The 19,106-nt window shown below is 45.9% G+C and overlaps 1 protein-coding gene across 1 annotated transcript; it reads left to right on the forward strand.

Annotated features, from left to right (window-relative positions):
• Positions 1–690: 690 nt before the first annotated feature.
• On the forward strand, positions 691–18,725 carry LOC311149709 (leucine-rich repeat-containing protein 47-like; the record flags this gene model as incomplete). Its single annotated transcript, XM_084186918.1, has 7 exons — positions 691–1,254; positions 1,939–2,406; positions 2,683–2,799; positions 6,640–6,755; positions 14,064–14,171; positions 15,540–15,624; positions 18,504–18,725. The coding sequence occupies 7 exons, from the start codon at positions 691–693 to the stop codon at positions 18,723–18,725; spliced, it is 1,680 nt and encodes a 559-aa protein (XP_084043044.1).
• Positions 18,726–19,106: the final 381 nt, after the last annotated feature.

Here is a 19,106-nt window from a genome sequence, read left to right on the forward strand (position 1 = left end):
CATAATCTACTGCTGAATATCACCGGAGTTATCTGAAGCACCTTTCACTATCAAATAGATAGGCTACACTGTAATTAGCTAGCTACTTAAACTCATGAACCATGGAAGACTGACAGAAATCTTAATCCTGGGATTTGGATAAACCTTGCTAGCTAACTACACTCTACAATGCATGGACACACTAATATTCAGATGAGCCATATAGCTAGCTAGCATAGATATGTAGGTAACCTGGGATATCATTCTGCCATAACATTTTGAAATGTGAAATGGGGGGGATACATTTACAGTTTTTCTATTTAGAATTGTAAAAGTCGTTGAATTAATATCAATACAGTCACAACTGACGCACAATAAAACCACAAAGTATTTTGTATTAAAGTATGGTGTTACTACTAATATATCTAAACTAAAATACAGCCTGCCCATTTCATCTCTATAAGCACCGCTCACAACGACTAGCCAATTTAGATGCGCAGGGCAGCTCCATCGTCTCACCACGAAGGACTGTGGACCATTAAGTTTTTAATTTTGAGCGTCCAGTCTGCACGTGCGCTGTGCATATTATCTCCACTGGTGGATGCATGTTTCACTGCGTCTTCCATTTGGCATATAGACGTTTTAAAGAGTCTGTGATCAAGTATTTCCGGGTGGCATGACTTCGCATTCTTCCGGGTCTGGTGTAGCAGCATGGATGATGAAGGTAATTGGCCAGAAATAGAGAAAGCCGCAAAAGAGAAGAGACGCGAACTGGTCCTGCAAGGTGCAGTTATCGATGAAAAGATATCCTCGAATGGAGGGCTGTGTTCCACAATCTATTCTCTCAAGCTCCTAAATTACCTAGAAATCATCCAATGCCCGAGTTTGACAGAAATTCATGGAGACATCAAAAATCTGACCACGCTTACAAGCTTGATTGTTTGTAGGAATAAGCTTTCCTCTATTCCAAAAACCATTGGAAATCTGAAGTCACTGAAAGTCCTCGACATTTCAGTCAACAACCTGAAAGCTTTGCCTGAAGAGATAACCCAGCTAATTGAGCTCAATACACTCAACGTGAGCTGCAACAATATCGAGTCACTGCCAGATGGACTGTGCCATTGCATGAAGCTCTCCACCATCAACATCTCCAAAAATGGCATCACTCGGTTCCCTGATGACTTCTATCGCCTGGATCTCCTCAGCACTGTCATCGCCTCTGAGAATTACATTGAAGACCTGAGTGGGAATGTTCACAAGCTCTCTGCTCTAAAGGTTTGTGACTAAAATAGATGGATCATATTTGTATTTATTATGGATCCCCATTAGCTGCTGCCAGACACCGGTGGCTTGTCATTGTTGATTGACAATAATACTTTTTTCACCTCTTCTACATTTAACATTTTAGTCATTTAGCAGACGCTCTTATCCAGAGCGACTTACAGTTAGTGAGTGCATACATTATTTATTTTTATTTTTCATTCTGGCCCCCCGTGGGAAACGAACCCACAACCCTGGCGTTGCAAACGCCATGCTCTACCAACTGAGCTACGTCCCTGCCGGCCATTCCCTCCCCTACCCTGGACGACGCTGGGCCAATTGTGCGCCGCCCCATGGGTCTCCCGGTCGCGGCCGGCTACTTACTTTAAGGAATTCAAAATTACAATGCTTATCCTTATTGCACTGCTACCGAAAATAGGCATTCTTGAATATTTTATATTCCTTCTGCATTATTATGGTCATGATTGACAAGGTACCTCTCAGCTCTACTCATCAACATTGTATTGAACGGACCTGACATTTTCCTGGCACAAGGCCTTTCAGATGGTGAGACAACTGAGACCTGGATGAAGCCCTTTTTGGTTATTCATCTTAGTTGAATGTAATAACATCATGCATTTAACAGTGAATGTAATAACATGAACTATGACAACAAAAATATGAAATGTTCCTCTCCAGGTTTTGGACTTATCCAACAACAAGCTAAGTGACATCCCATATGAGCTGAGCAACTGCTCCAAGCTGAAGGAGATCAACTTCAAGGGAAACAAACTAAAAGACAAGCGGCTGGAGAAGATGGTCAATGGTTGTCAGACTAAGTCCATCCTGGACTACCTTCGGGCCGGTGGCAGAGGGAAAAGCAAAGGCAGCAAGCAGGCCGACGGGGATAAGGCAGAAGGGGGCCAGAACGCAGAGAAGACCCAGACCAAAAAGCAGCGCAAGAAGAAGAATGAGGAGGAGGAGGATGAAGTGGATAAGTTGAACCTGCTGGCGGTGAAGGTGCTTCACATGTCTGACAACCCCGGGGCGTTCACTGTAAAAGTGGCCAACGAGCTGAAGGACGTGAGGCCGTACTTGGTGTGCTGTGTGGTCAGAGGCATGAACTTCAGGTCCGGGAATGCGCTCAAGAGGTTCCTGGCTGCTCAGGTAATGTTGTTTTGAGATGAGAACATGTTAACCTTGGTGCCAGTCTGTTTCTGCATTAGCCAACTCTTATGTTGCTGTCTTGGACAGTCATATTTGGCAAGGTAACAATGTAGGCTAGAAGTTTGGTAATGCAGTATGGCACCCAGACTAAGAAAATGCTACAAAATAAACTCAAGCTCATAAATGGACATAAGCTCACCATCCTCAATAGCCTATGATCGATAAGTATTTTTTGCATTATTCACCACTCTTTCTCTCTTATCTGTTGTGTTTCAGACCAAACTTCACGATGACCTATGTGGTAAAAGGACAACTGCGACCATTGCAACTCACGACATGCAGCTACTCAAGGGACCTCTCATGTATGATGCCAGGCTTCCTCCCATATTAAAGGTATGTGTCACGATCGTTGAACGGAGTAGACCAAGGCGCAGCGTGATGAGCAAACATATTTTATTATCTTTAGTGATAATAATAACAAAACAACAAACGATAACGACACGTGAAGTCCTAGGTTTAACACAACCAACACGGAACAAACCAAACGGAACAAGATCCCACAACTATTGTGGGAAAACAGCCTGTTTAAATGTGGTTCCCAATCAGAGACAACCAGCCACAGCTGACACTCGTTGCCTCTGATTGAGAACCACACTGGCCAACATAGAACTAGAACACATATAATATACAACACAGAACAAGAACACATAGAATCTACACACCCTGGCTCAACATATAGAGTCCCCAGAGCCAGGGTGTGACAGTACCCCCCCCCCCCAAAGGCGCGGACTGCGACCGCGCCTCAACATAAACAAAACAGGGGAGGGCTGGGTGGGCATTCCTCCTCGGAGGCGGTTCCGGCTCCGGGCTTGCCCACCACCCTCCAATAATCCCCCCGTAGCGCCCCTGGTCCGGTCTGGCCCCGCTGGCTGGAGCTGGACTGGACATCGTAGGAGCGGATTGCTTAAGCTCCGGTGTGGAGCAGCTGACCGGTACCTGACCAGGCACCGGTGACCCAGGCACGGGTTGTGCCGGACTGACGACGCGCACCCCTGGCTTGGTGCGTGGAGCAGGAACGGGCCGGACCGGGTTGACGATGCGCACCCCTGGCTTGGTGCGTGGAGCAGGAATGGGCCGTACCGGGCTGACGACTCGCACCCCTGGCTTGGTGCGAGCGGCAGGAACAGGCCGGGCCGGGCTGGCGACGCGCACCGTAGGCTTGGTGCGAGTGGCAGGAACAGGCCGGGCCGGGCTGGCGACGCGCACCGTAGGCTTGGTGCGAGTGGCAGGAACAGGCCGGGCCGGGCTGGCGACGCGCACCGTAGGCTTGGTGCGAGTGGCAGGAACAGGCCGGGCCGGGCTGGCGACGCGCACCGTAGGCTTGGTGCGAGTGGCAGGAACAGGCCGGGCCGGGCTGGCGACGCGCACCCTAGGCTTGGTGCGAGTGGCAGGAACAGGCCGGGCCGGGCTGGCGACGCGCACCGTAGGCTTGGTGTGAGTGGCAGGAACAGGCCGGGCCGGGCTGGCGACGCGCACCGTAGGCTTGGTGCGAGTGGCAGGAACAGGCCGGGCCGGGCTGGCGACGCGCACCGTAGGCTTGGTGCGAGTGGCAGGAACAGGCCGGGCCGGGCTGGCGACGCGCACCCTAGGCTTGGTGCGAGTGGCAGGAACAGGCCGGGCCGGGCTGGCGACGCGCACCGTAGGCTTGGTGCGAGTGGCAGGAACAGGCCGGGCCGGGCTGGCGACGCGCACCCTAGGCTTGGTGCGAGTGGCAGGAACAGGCCGGGCCGGGCTGGCGACGCGCACCGTAGGCTTGGTGCGAGTGGCAGGAACAGGCCGGGCCGGGCTGGCGACGCGCACCGTAGGCTTGGTGCGAGTGGCAGGAACAGGCCGGGCCGGGCTGGCGACGCGCACCGTTAGCTTGGTGCGGGGAGCAGGAACAGGTCGGGCCGGGCTGGCGACGCGCACCATTAGCTTGGTGCGGGGAGCAGGAACAGGCCGGGCCGGGCTGGCGACGCGCACCGTAGGCTTGGTGCGAGTGGCAGGAACAGGCCGGGCCGGGCTGGCGACGCGCACCGTTAGCTTGGTGCGGGGAGCAGGAACAGGTCGGGCCGGGCTGGCGACGCGCACCATTAGCTTGGTGCGGGGAGCAGGAACAGGCCGGGCCGGGCTGGCGACGCGCACCGTAGGCTTGGTGCGAAGGGCAGGAACAGGCCGGGCCGGGCTGGCGACGCGCACCATTAGCTTGGTGCGGGGAGCAGGAACAGGCCGGGCCGGGCTGGCGTTGCGCACCGTAGGCTTGGTGCGAGGGGCAGGAACAGGCCGGGCCGGGCTGGCGACGCGCACCATTAACTTAGTGCGGGGAGCAGGAACGGGCCGGACCGGACTGGTGACGCACACCACTTGCTTGGTGTGAGGAGCGGGACTGGGTTTCGTCATAACCCTCCGCTCCCTCAGCTGCCTACACAGTTCCTCTCGCCGTGCCTCTACTCTCACCTTCTCCCTTATCGCCTCCAGTAGCTCCACCCTCTGCACCAATAGCCCCCTTAACCTGGTGTCCTCCTCACCTAACCTCCTAATACGCCCTGTAGCTGCCTCCTGCTGCCCCGTCGCCCATGCCGTGTGCCCCCCCCTAAAATTTTTTTGGGGTTGCCTCTCGTCTGTCCGACGACGACACTGTTGAGGCCGTTGCTCCTCTCTCCGTCGCGCCTCTACCGTCTCCTTCCATGGACGGCGATCCATCCCGGCCTGGATTTCCTCCCAGGTCCAGGACCCCTGCCCGTCCATTATCTGCTCCCACGTCCAGGCTGCCTGCTCCTGGACACGCTGCTTGGTCCTGGTGTGGTGGGATCTTCTGTCACGATCGTTGAACGGAGTAGACCAAGGCGCAGCGTGATGAGCAAACATATTGTATTATCTTTAGTGATAATAATAACAAAACAACAAACGATAACGACACGTGAAGTCCTAGGTTTAACACAACCAACACGGAACAAACCAAACGGAACAAGATCCCACAACTATTGTGGGAAAACAGCCTGTTTAAATGTGGTTCCCAATCAGAGACAACCAGCCACAGCTGACACTCGTTGCCTCTGATTGAGAACCATACTGGCCAACATAGAACTAGAACACATAGAATATACAACACAGAACAAGAACACATAGAATCTACACACCCTGGCTCAACATATAGAGTCCCCAGAGCCAGGGTGTGACAGTATGACCCAACATTGCATGACATTTTTCTCATACCATGTTAGACACCCACAAATACTCAAGTTAACTCGCTCTGAGATGGAATTGAAAGTTAACTCGCTCTGAGATGGAATTGAAAGCACTCCTCTGACACATTTACTTCAATTAACTTATTGAGCTATTTAGCTATGTATTTCTACTCTTTGCATTTGATTGGTTTATGATGACATTTCTCAGGACCTTGTCCAATGTCTTTGTTCAAGTAGTTTATGCAGACAGTCTCATAAAGGTCTCTGGAGAAGGCTGATTCTCTATTGGACATGGTAACTCCGTTTTCTTGAGTAGAATCCAGTATTTTGAAGGACAGTCTAATCAGCAGTTGTGAGCCATCACATTATTCCATTCTTAATAATACATTATCCTTTTATCCATATGTTATGCCAAAGCCAGGCAACGCACCACCAGTTAATAGTGTCATCAGTCTTATTGAAAGACCTGCATATGTCTTCACCGCAACAGTTTAAACACAATATAACATTTACATTTACATTTTAGTCATTTAGCAGACGCTCTTATCCAGAGCGACTTACAGTTAGTGAATACATATTTTTTTTTATACTGGCCCCCCGTGGGAATCGAACCCACAACCCTGGCGTTGCAAACGCCATGCTCTATCAACTGAGCTACATCCCTGCCGGCCATTCCCTCCCCTACCCTGGACGACGCTGGGCCAATTGTGCGCCGCCCATGAGTCTCCCGGTCGCGGCCGGCTGCGACAGAGCCTGGATTCGAACCAGGATCTCTAGTGGCACAGTTAGCACTGCGATGCAGTGCCTTAGACCACTGTGCATTGTTGAACACACAACATTGTTGCTAGTTGTTGCCTGTAACTCTTGGCAAATCATTGTATTCAAAATCTGCATTCAGGTTTGTGTCAATGCATTTCGGTCCCATTCACGGTCATTCAAGCAAGCAAATCATATTTTGAAAGTAGCACAACTCTCATAAACTCTCTCATAAACTGTTGTTTACTAGATAGTCCCCCTGGGCCGTAAGGAGATGACTGCGGTGGAGCTGATGAGGCAGTTGCAGCTGGAGGCAGAGGACCAGAGGAAACAGAGGAAGAGGCAGAATGTGTCAGGTCTCCACAAGTGAGAATTAACACCCGTCTTTAAAGGAAAGATTCACCCATTTTGAATGTTATATTGTTTTTGTGCATCTCTGAACAATGTTCTATTGATTCCCGGGGTCATTTCATGTTTTCATGTGTATCTGAACTATTGCCATTCAAGCAGGCAGAAATTCGGCCGGTATGATGTAGTGTTGCAATAAAGCCACTCTCACAACACTGGAAGTTAATAGGAATACGACTTTTAGATCGCGGAAACGTCTATCATACATGTCAGATTTCAATACTGGGTGATGTCATAACACGGGATGTTGTCTTCTCTCGAATGAGCCATTGATCCTTTTTTTGCGAAATTCCTACCTCGAGAAATGTGTAATTTAACAGAGGTTCCACCACATTTGTCCTATTTGTCTGCCTCTTCAGTCCAGGGTGGATTGCATGGTGCCGTTGCGAATGTCAGACTCCACTCTGCGAGGCACATCAATCTGCAGATTTAATATTTCGTATTTGATATTTTGTTTGGATCCCCATTAGCTGTTGCAAAAGCACTACCTACTCTTCCTGGGGTCCATACAAAACTTGAAACGTTACATAATATAGAACATAAAATGGATACTTCGGGATTTTGTCAATGAGACCTTTATGTACTTCCCCAGAGTCAGATGAACTTGTGGATACCATTTTTATGTCTCTGTGTCCAGTATGAAGGAAGTTAGAGGTAGTTTCGTGAGCCAATGCTAACTAGCATTAGTGCAAAACTGGAAGTCTATGGTAGATACCCATGCTCTAATTGGCAACTTCCTTCAAACTCATTGCCAAAATTCCGAAGTATCCCTTTAATAGACAAGAACAGCTCAAGGACAGAACTAAATAAAAACATGGTGAGATTGTAGACTCCTATATTGATAGTGCAGTTTGTTTATGCGATTTTACAGGTAACTAGCTACACTATTTATACAAAAGTATGTGGAGCGTCGGCTGGAGAGCCAAATATATTGATAAAAGTCAACTTGTCCGAGAGATTTACATGGTTATCAAAACGTCATGCCAGTGTAAGCCTAGACGAAACACAATTTTTTAAGTGTTTCTAAAATCCTCTATGGGGAAAAATTAATGGTGGAAAAAACGGTTGGAACCATTTCCCTGTTTGACCGCTAGGCTTTGTGGGTATTATAATACCTCCGCTGTGGGGCTCTATAGGGCTGTGGCGGTCATGAAATTTTGTCAGCCGGTTACTGTCCTACAAAAGTCTGCCGATTAATGGTAATTGATCGTTAATTAACATAAACACGTTTAGCAACTCCAGGCCTCCACGCATACAAGCTGCATACAAGCCGCTGATGCGCGTCTTTGGAACATCTACATTTAAAAAAGTTGAATAAATAAAAATTGAATATACAGTGGGGAAAAAAAGTATTTAGTCAGCCACCAATTGTGCAAGTTCTCCCACTTAAAAAGATGAGAGAGGCCTGTAATTTTCATCATAGGTACACGTCAACTATGACAGACAAAATGAGAAAAAAAAATCCAGAAAATCACATTGTAGGATTTTTTATGAATTTATTTGCAAATTATGGTGGAAAATAAGTATTTGGTCCATAACAAAAGTTTCTCAATACTTTGTTATATACCCTTTGTTGGCAATGACACAGGTCAAACATTTTCTGTAAGTCTTGCTGGTATTTTGGCCCATTCCTCCATGCAGATCTCCTCTAGAGCAGTGATGTTTTGGGGCTGTCGCTGGGCAACACAGACTTTCAACTCCCTCCAAAGATTTTCTATGGGGTTGAGATCTGGAGACTGGCTAGGCCACTCCAGGACCTTGAAATGCTTCTTACGAAGCCACTCCTTCGTTGCCCGGGCGGTGTGTTTGGGATCATTGTCATGCTGAAAGACCCAGCCACGTTTCATCTTCAATGCCCTTGCTGATGGAAGGAGGTTTTCACTCAAAATCTCACGATACATGGCCCCATTCATTCTTTCCTTTACACGGATCAGTCGTCCTGGTCCCTTTGCAGAAAAACAGCCCCAAAGCATGATGTTTCCACCCCCATGCTTCACAGTAGGTATGGTGTTCTTTGGATGCAACTCAGCATTCTTTGTCCTCCAAACACGACGAGTTGAGTTTTTACCAAAAAGTTCTATTTTGGTTTCATCTGACCATATGACATTCTCCCAATCCTCTTCTGGATCATCCAAATGCACTCTAGCAAACTTCAGACGGGCCTGGACATGTACTGGCTTAAGCAGGGGGACACGTCTGGCACTGCAGGATTTGAGTCCCTGGCGGCGTAGTGTGTTACTGATGGTAGGCTTTGTTACTTTGGTCCCAGCTCTCTGCAGGTCATTCACTAGGTCCCCCCGTGTGGTTCTGGGATTTTTGCTCACCGTTCTTGTGATCATTTTGACCCCACGGTGTGAGATCTTGCGTGGAGCCCCAGATCGAGGGAGATTATCAGTGGTCTTGTATGTCTTCCATTTCCTAATAATTGCTCCCACAGTTGATTTCTTCAAACCAAGCTGCTTACCTATTGCAGATTCAGTCTTCCCAGCCTGGTGCAGGTCTACAATTTTGTTTCTGGTGTCCTTTGACAGCTCTTTGGTCTTGGCCATAGTGGAGTTTGGAGTGTGACTGTTTGAGGTTGTGGACAGGTGTCTTTTATACTGATAACAAGTTCAAACAGGTGCCATTAATACAGGTAACGAGTGGAGGACAGAGGAGCCTCTTAAAGAAGAAGTTACAGGTCTGTGAGAGCCAGAAATCTTGCTTGTTTGTAGGTGACAAAATACTTATTTTCCACCATAATTTGCAAATAAATTCATTAAAAATCCTACAATGTGATTTTCTGGATTTTTGTTTCTCAATTTGTCTGTCATAGTTGATGTGTACCTATGATGAAAATTACAGGCCTCTCTCATCTTTTTAAGTGGGAGAACTTGCACAATTGGTGGCTGACTAAATACATTTTTTCCCCACTGTACACCATCACAATAAATCCATTATTTATTTTAGGCAAGTCTAAAGAAACATGATATGAAGAAAATGTATTTCAGAAGAACAGAATATGAGTTGGCCTACTGTATGTTATCTGGCTATGCGCCATGCCATAGGCCGTATACTTGTTAGTTTAGCAGACAAACTATGCTTATAATTCCTGTGCCATTATTTTATACTATATGATTTTATAGTAAGAATAATATAATTGAACTTAGCTCAATAAAAATAGAAAGGCTATGTTACCCATTCCGGAGTGCGCATGTGAAGTGGTTATGTGTAGTGTAAAAGTGATCATTTGAAACAGGTCCTATACGCTAGATTTAGTTATTTGGCTAATTTAGTTGTGAATGATACAAACCTTAGAATGTCTTAGAAATCAAAACATATATGGGCTGCATGATGCGACTATAGGCTATGGATGATTTGAGAAAGTCACAAAAAAAAGCTTGCGCTCTGTTACTTGCCTCAGGCTGCACACACTGTTGTTCTCCAAGTGATCATATTTTCATCCATCTGACTATTCTCAATTTAATCTAGTTTTGATTTAGAATGGCCATTATCAAATGGGAAGGAACAGGGGCAGGGGAAAAAAAAGACATGTCATCCGTAGGCACTAGAAAAGCGAATGGAGGCCGCTTTCCCGCTGGTTTGTTTTTCAATCATGCCGGGAAGGCTACTCCGTTTTTATAGCAGAGCATGTGCTTAATATGAGCAGATGAGAAATAAATATAGTAGCAGCGGGGATCCTCATCTTTTTAGTGGCAACCGTCAACTCTTCTTTCACACGGGATTGCATATAGAAATGTCTGGGCTTATAAGAACACTTATTTCACTCCATCAACCACTGTTTGAGGAGCATGCAGCCTCGCTGCGCGACAGGTGATATTCCGCCCAAACTCTGTATGCCATGGGCTCGCCAACCCTGTTCCTACAGTTACCCAGTGCTTAATTTGTGAAACGAAGTGAAATCTGTTTTTACAACAAAACATATTTCATTAAACTGTTGACAGCCCCTCTCTCTGAGCGCTTGAGAAAGGAATAAGGAGGAGATGGAAACACACAGTGGCGAGATATTCTGTAGCTAAAGGTAGTGTCGGCCTATTATTATGAAAATAAAAAAAATGCCCTATTACTAGGCTATTCAAAATCAAATACAAATTCACTATAATTGTCGGTTAACTCTGTAAGCCGCCCTGCACAATCAATGAACAAACCGCATCACCTAGGCCTATACGTTCTCTCCCAGACTCATGGATAGAAAGTTTGGAGCGTAGCATAAGTATGCATAATAATACAGTCCACACTCAAATGCGATTACTAGAATTTGTTTAATTTTGGAGTATAGGCTAGACCAATTATGTACCAAAGACATGTTTTTCTGACGTGCGTAATATGCAGTAGCCTATGTATTTTATAACGGCACAATCATTATTTTAATTCAGGGTGTTTTTTGGGCTTGGGCTCATAAATAGGTCTATGCGTATGCATAAACTGTAATATGCATATGGGTGTTGAATTAATCACCTTAGCAAGCGCTGTCATTTTTGTTGTGTTAGACTTTGAAACAACATCCACAACGACCATGTTTTCAACTTCTTTCTTCAAATTGATTGATCCCAGTGAGGTGAGTTTTAAAATAAGTGTTTGATGTGATTTTCGAATGCATTTGCATTGATCTCAGAGTGGTTAGAGGGACAATCGAGCATTGAGTACCAGACCATTAGCGACGTGATGGTCATTAGCGAGTTGGGTACTACCAACGCATGTCCAGAGTGCATAAGAGAAGATTACTGTGCGTTCACATGGAATTTTACAGTGGTCATGACTGCTGGTGGGGCGGTAATATGGTCACCGCAACAGCCCTACTCCCGAAGTGCACATTTGCAGACTTCCTGTCATGGATTTAACAATGATGGAAACTCTATACAGCCAATGATTGACAGGAAATATTAAAATGCACACTTCTGGAGAATGATATAGATTCGCCAAAGCTGCAGTTGCCCTGATGCCCATAATTTTTTGTCTTTATTAAAGGGAGGTGGCAAAAAAGTAATTCACAAAAAGTGGCCTCTTTGGGTTGATGCCGGTCTTCTTAAATGTTACGCTGTAGTAATAAATTAATTACTATTATTTCATTTTCCATTTACAGTATGTTGGTATGGTTTCCTACTCGATAATACACTGCTCAAAAAAAAAGGGAACACTTAAACAACACATCCTAGATCTGAATGAATGAAATAATCTTATTAAATACTTTTTTCTTTACATAGTTGAATGTGCTGACAACAAAATCACACAAAAATTATCAATGGAAATCAAATGTATCAACCCATGGAGGTCTGGATTTGGAGTCACCCTCAAAATTGAAGTGGAAAACCACACTACAGGCTGATCCAACTTTGATGTAATGTCCTTAAAACAAGTCAAAATTAGGCTCAGTAGTGTGTTTGGCCTCCACGTGCCTGTATGACCTCCCTACAACGCCTGGGCATGCTCCTGATGAGGTGGCGGATGGTCTCCTGAGGGATCTCCTCCCAGACCTGGACTAAAGCATCCGCCAACTCCTGGACAGTCTGTGGTGCAACGTGACGTTGGTGGATGGAGCGAGACATGATGTCCCAGATGTGCTCAATTGGATTCAGGTCTGGGGAACGGGTGGGCCAGTCCATAGCATCAATGCCTTCCTCTTGCAGGAACTGCTGACACACTCCAGCCACATAAGGTCTAGCATTGTCTTGCATTAGGAGGAACCCAGGGCCAACCGCACCAGCATATGGTCTCACAAGGGGTCTGAGGATCTCATCTCGGTACCTAATGGCAGTCAGGCTACCTCTGGTGAGCACATGGAGGGCTGTTCAGCCCCCCAAAGAAATGCCACCCCACACCATGACTGACCCACCGCCAAACCGGTCATGCTGGAGGATGTTGCAGGCAGCAGAATGTTCTCCACGGCGTCTCCAGACTCTGTCACGTCTGTCACATGTGCTCAGTGTGAACCTGCTTTCATCTGTGAAGAGCACAGGGCGCCAGTGGTGAATTTGACAATCTTGGTGTTCTCTGGCAAATGCCAAACGTCCTGCACGGTGTTGGGCTGTAAGCACAACCCCCACCTGTGGACGTCGGGCCCTCATACCACCCTCATGGAGTCTGTTTCTGACCGTTTGAGCAGACACATGCACATCTGTGGCCTGCTGGAGGTCATTTTGCAGGGCTCTGGCAGTGCTCCTCCTGCTCCTCCTTGAACAAAGGCGGAGGTAGCGGTCCTGCTGCTGGGTTGTTGCCCTCCTACGGCCTCCTCCATGGCTCCTGATGTACTGGCCTGTCTCCTGGTAGCGCCTCCATGCTCTGGACACTACGCTGACAGACACAGCAAACCTTCTTGCCACAGCTCGCATTGATGTGCCATCCTGGGTGAGCTGCACTACCTGAGCCACTTGTGTGGGTTGTAGACTCCGTCTCATGCTACCACTAGAGTGAACGCACCGCCAGCATTCAAAAGTGACCAAAACATCAGCCAGGAAGCATAGGAACTGAGAAGTGGTCTGTGGTCACCACCTGCAGAACCACTTCTTTATTGGGGGTGTCTTGCTAATTGCCTATAATTTCCACCTGTTGACTATTCCATTTGCACAACAGCATGTGACATTTATTGTCAATCAGTGTTGCTTCCTAACTGGACAGTTTGATTTCACAGAAGTGTGATTGACTCGGAGTTACATTGTGTTGTTTAAGTGTTCCCTTTATTTTTTTTAGCAGTATATTGCTTTTATCAAGCAATTCCTTAGTTTCGAGAGCTCAAAACAGGGAAATGATTAGGTTGCCAATTCAACACATGAGGGCGCCACAAAGCTTTGAAACTGAAACATGTTGGAGTAAATAGACTTTGACTCCTTTATTCTGTATGTGTATGGGAATTTGTGGACTGTTTTCAGGAAGTGCCTTGGTTGAGCCCAGATGAGTTTTGTCTACCCATTTTCTATAAAGATATTGACCTGATGTAGAAAAGTGACAGAGTTTACGTTATTTACAAGGTTCAGTTAGATAAAGTAAATAAGATTAGATATGGTAAAAGGTAAGGTTGACTTACAGTAAGTAAACAACTTGTAAATAGCATGCTATGGTATTTTGGGCATTTTTCCAAAAGCACAAACCACTGTCACTTTAATCTGGCTTCAATCTGCACCATGAGTATGGGTGTGGACCTTATACTGACAATATGCTGTTATGAAAGGGTTATATTGGCTATTGTAGCCATCGTTGGCATGAGGGCAATTATTCAACTTTAGCCACTGTTTCTCAGCATAAGTTACCTGACTTTTTTATTTTACTCAGATACCTGCAGCTTCTTGATGGAAAAGAACTCTACCCATGTCTGGTGGATGCAGAGGATCATGTGATCTCATTTCCACCAATCACCAACAGCGAGAAAACCAAGGTTGAGTGTGTGTGTGTGAGTGAGCATAGCCGCGGGAAGTAGGGGTGCTGAGGGTGCTACAGCACTATCTTATTTTAAAATTATATATGTTAAAATATATATATATACAGTACTAGTCAGAAATTTGGACACACCTACTCATTCCAGGGTTTTTTATTTTTTACTATTTTCTACATTGTAGAATAATAGTGAAGACGTCAAAACTATGAAATAACACATATGGAATCATGTATTAACCAAAAAAGTGTTAAACAAATCCAAATATATTTTATATTTGAGATTCTTCAAATAGCCACGCTTTGCCTTGATGACAGCTTTGCACACTCTTGGCATTCTCTCATCCAGCTTCACCTGGAATGCTTTTCCAACAGTCTTGAAGGAGTTCCCACATATGCTGAGCACTTGTTGGCTGCTTTTCCTTCACTCTGCGGACCGACTCATCCCAAACCATCTCAATTGGGTTGAGGTCGGGGGATTGTGGAGGCCAGGTCATCTCATGCAGCACTCCATCACTCTCCTTCTTGGTAAAATAGCCCTTACACAGCCTGGAGGTATGTTGGGTCATTGTCCTGTTGAAAAACAAATGATAGTCCCACTAAGCCCAAACCAGATGGGATGGCGTATCGCTGCAGAATACTGTGGTAGCCATGCTGGTTAAGTGTGCCTTGAATTCTAAATAAATCACAGACAGTGTCACCAGCAAAGCACCCCTACATCATAACACCTCCACCTCCATGCTTTACGGTGGGAAATACACATGCGTAGATCATCCGTTCACCCACACCGCGTCTCACAAAGCCAAGGCGGTTGGAACCAGAAATCTCCAGTTTGGACTCCAGACCAAAGGACACATTTCCACCAGTCTAATGTCCATTGCTCGTGTTTCTTGGCCCAAACAAGTCTCTTCTTATTATTGGTGTCCTTTAGTAGTGGTTTCTTTGCAGCAATTCGACCATGAAGGCCTGATTCAAACAGTCTGAACAGTTGATGTTGAGATGTGTCTGTGTCTGTGACTTGAACTCTGTGAAGCATTTATTTGGGCTGCAATTTCTGAGGCTGGTAACTCTAATGAACTTATCCTCTGCAGCAGAGGTAACTCTGGGTCTTCCATTCCTGTGGCGGTCCTCATGAGAGCCATTTTCATCATAGCGCTTGATGTTTTTTGCGACTGCACTTGAAGAAACCTTCAAAGTTCTTGAAATGTTCCGGATTGACTGACCTTCATGTCTTAAAGTAATGATGGACTGAAATACATGTTCATATATCTTTACATATTTAATTTATTTGATAATTAAATATAGTTAGCTGCTTTAGCTGTAGACAAAATTACATATAAGTAATGTACTGTACCTTTGACCCGTATTCTAGATCAGGAAGACGACTAAGGAGCTGTTCTTAGAAGTTACCAGTTCTACCAGCCTGCAGATCTGTAAAGACGTGATGGATGCCCTCATAGTGGTAAGCTCATCTCTTTCCCTGTATACAAAGAGACATACAGTAGGGTTGAATCCTACATTGCAAAGCACATACATAACACAAACTGCCTTTGATTGCATGAGTTAAACAACATTTGCACATAAATGCATCAGTCAGACACACACGGTGGCAATTGGCGAGAGCAGAAAAGTCTCATCAGGTGTCATGCTCAGTCTCAGGGTGTCATGCTGTTTTGACATCTGCACCCTGGCCCCTCTGGTCCCCAGTGGAATAAGTGAGCTCATCGGCCTGGCGTGACTGGCCCGGCGGTGTACGATGCCACCGCCTAAACATACTGCTCACAATACGGCTGCAAGCCTAGAGCTCCCTGCGTGCCTCACACCTACCGGTACACACAGCAGCAGAGAAGGGTGTAATCCACACTCTAATTCCTATTCTAGAATAGCCATTGTTTAGGGAGGGTACATTTTCGATTTTGTGTGGTGATTGAAGGTGATGGAAGGATTGAAGGACAGGTCATGAGAGTTTGGGATTGATTTTCTTCCTGCTCGATTTGCGAAATTGAGAATTTAGTGAATGTGTTGAATCATTCATTTTATTTTTTTCATTTCATGAAATGGCTGTAACTGAAATGGAACTGAAATTAGCTGAACCATAGGGCGACGCACAATTGGCTCAGTGTCGTCCGAGTTAGGGGAGGCCGGGCTATGCCGTCATTGTAAATAAGAATTTGTTCTTAACTGACTTGCCTAGTTAAATAAAGGTTTACAAATATATAATAATAATAATTGAATTGACTGGTATAGAGGGCATTTGGAGGGGAATGTGACTTGAAAGGTTAAAAAAAACTCTTGAGAGGTTGCACTGTTGAGATGCGACTTCCTGCTCTGGGAGTGCTTGTCTTATATTTCCACAATCTCACTGACAGATCGTATATCTCCCCCTGAATATTTTACTGTGTCAACAAACATGAGTTGAGCAGGGCAAGTTTGTGAGAAGTTTAGAAAACATTCAACCCAATTTGCCACCATACACATTTAATTGTGTGTAAATAGAAAAACAAAATGTTATAAGAAATTAAATGTAATGTAAAGACTTTGAGGTTATACATGAACTCAGCAAAAAAAGAAACGTCCTCACTGTCAACTGCGTTTATTTTCAGCAAACTTAACGTGTAAATATTTGTATGAACATGACAAGATTCAACAACTGAGACATAGTTCCACAGACATGTGACTAACAGAAATTGAATAATGTGTCCCTGAACAAAGGGGGGGTCAAAATAAAAAGTAACAGTCAGTATCTGGTGTGGCCACCAGCTGCATTATGTACTGCAGTGCATCTCCTCCTCATGGAATGCTCCAGATTTGCCAGTTCTTGCTGTGAGATGTTACCCCACTCTTCCATCAAGTCACCTGCAAGTTCCCTGACATTTCTGGGGTGAATGGCCCTAGCCCTCACCCTCCGATCCAACAGGTCCCAGACTCAATGGGATTGAGATCCGGGCTCTTCGATGGCCATGGCAGAACACTGACATTCCTGTCATGCAGGAAATCACGCACAGAATGAGCAGTATGGCTGGTGGCATTGTCATGCTGGAGGGTCATGTCAGGATGAGCCTGCATGAAGGGTACCACATGAGGGAGGAGGATGTCTTCCCTGTAACGCACAGCGTTGAGATTGCCTGCAATGACAATAAGCTCAGTCCGATGATGCTGTGACACACCGCCCCAGACCATGATGGACCCTCCACCTCCAAATCGATCCCGCTCCAGAGTACAGGCCTCGGTGTAATGCTCATTCCTTCAACGATAATCGCGAATCCGACCATCACCCCTGGTGAGACAAAACCGCGACTCGTCAGTGAAGAGCACATTTTGCCAGTCCTGTCTGGTCCAGCGATGGTGGGTTTGTGCCCATAGGCGATGTTGTTGCTGGTGATGTCTGGTGAGGACCTGCCTTACAACAGGCCTACAAGCCCTCAGTCCAGCCTCTCCCAGCCTATTGCGGACAGTCTGAGCACTGATGGAGGGATTGTGCATTCCTGGTGTAACTCGGGCAGTTGTTGTTGCCATCCTGTACCTGTCCCGCAGGTGTGATGTTCGGATGTACCGATCCTGTGCAGGTGTTGTTACACATGGTCTACCACTGCGAGGACGATCAGCTGTTTGTCCTGTCTCCCTGTAGCGCTGTCTTAGGCGTTTATTGCCCTGGCCACATCTGCAGTCCTCATGCCTCCTTGCAGCATGCCTAAGGCACGTTCACACAGATGAGCAGGGACCCTGGGCATCTTTCTTGTGGGTCAGTAGAAAGGCCTCTTTAGTGTCCTAAGTTTTCATAACTGTGACCTTAATTGCCTACCGTCTGTAAGCTGTTAGTGTCTTAACGACCGTTCCACAGGTGCATTTTCATTCATTGTTTATGGTTCGTTGAACAAGCATTGCAAACAGTGTTTAAACCCTTTGCAATGAAGATCTGTGAAGTTATTTGGATTTTTACGAATTATCTTTGAAAGACAGGGTCCTGAAAAAGGGACGTTTCTTTTTTTGCTGAGTTTATTATCTATTTTGTTTTTCTATTTAATGTGTACAGATTTCAATCCACCCTTTAAATCTCAGTTCAACAACCATCCTCTATGGCAGGGGTATTCAATTCTTACCCCGGAGCCTACTGGTTTTATTTTCTACCTGATAATTAATTGCACACACCTGGTGTCCCAGGTTTACATCAGTCCCTGATTAGAAGGGGACAATTAAAAAAAGTGGAACTGGCTTCGAGGTCCAGAGTTGAATTTGAGGGCTCTAGGAGTTCCTTTCCACATAGTTCCTTCCTCAAATAGACCTCAACCACATTGTCCCAATGGTCAGCAATTAACACATCTGTCTCTGTTCCCTTCTCAGAAAATGGTGGAGCTGAACAAGTTTACGTTGGAGCACAGAGAGGAGGCTGGATCAGAGTGGGAGTCAGACACACCCCCAGACACCGCCTCAGATGGTACCACCACAGGAGAGCTGGTCATCCAGCAGGTTCGCACCATGGACCCTGACGGCAACCTCAAGGTTGTCTACCCGTCCAAAACTGACCTCTCCACCGACGTCGGCAACCTGAACGTCATCTGGTAGTTGCGCAACAGTTGCGCCTTTTGATTTATACAACTGCAGTCTCCCACAGTTAAAATCCCAATACTGTATATGAGATGTCAATGTTCAATGTGTTTGGTTTGCCGGGTTCCCTTTTGTAGCAATACCAATTACAGCCACTCATTTCTCAAACATGGAAATAGTGTATTATAACCCTTGCTTAATGTTCTTGATTATTATTTGGCACTTACAAACAGCTTCTGCTGTATTAAGGTATAGAAGAATTAAACTACCTACCCAACTTAAAATATGTTTTTTATACTTTTATATTGTTTCACACTAAAGGTAACTTGTTTGTTTAAGATTATTATTATTTTTGAGATGTACAATAACTGTATAAGCCTGTAGCAAGCCTGTGGTCAG

The sequence above is a fragment of the Coregonus lavaretus genome (assembly GCF_964263955.1).
Source record: "Coregonus lavaretus genome assembly, chromosome: 22".
Classification (NCBI taxonomy): Eukaryota; Metazoa; Chordata; class Actinopteri; order Salmoniformes; family Salmonidae; genus Coregonus; species Coregonus lavaretus.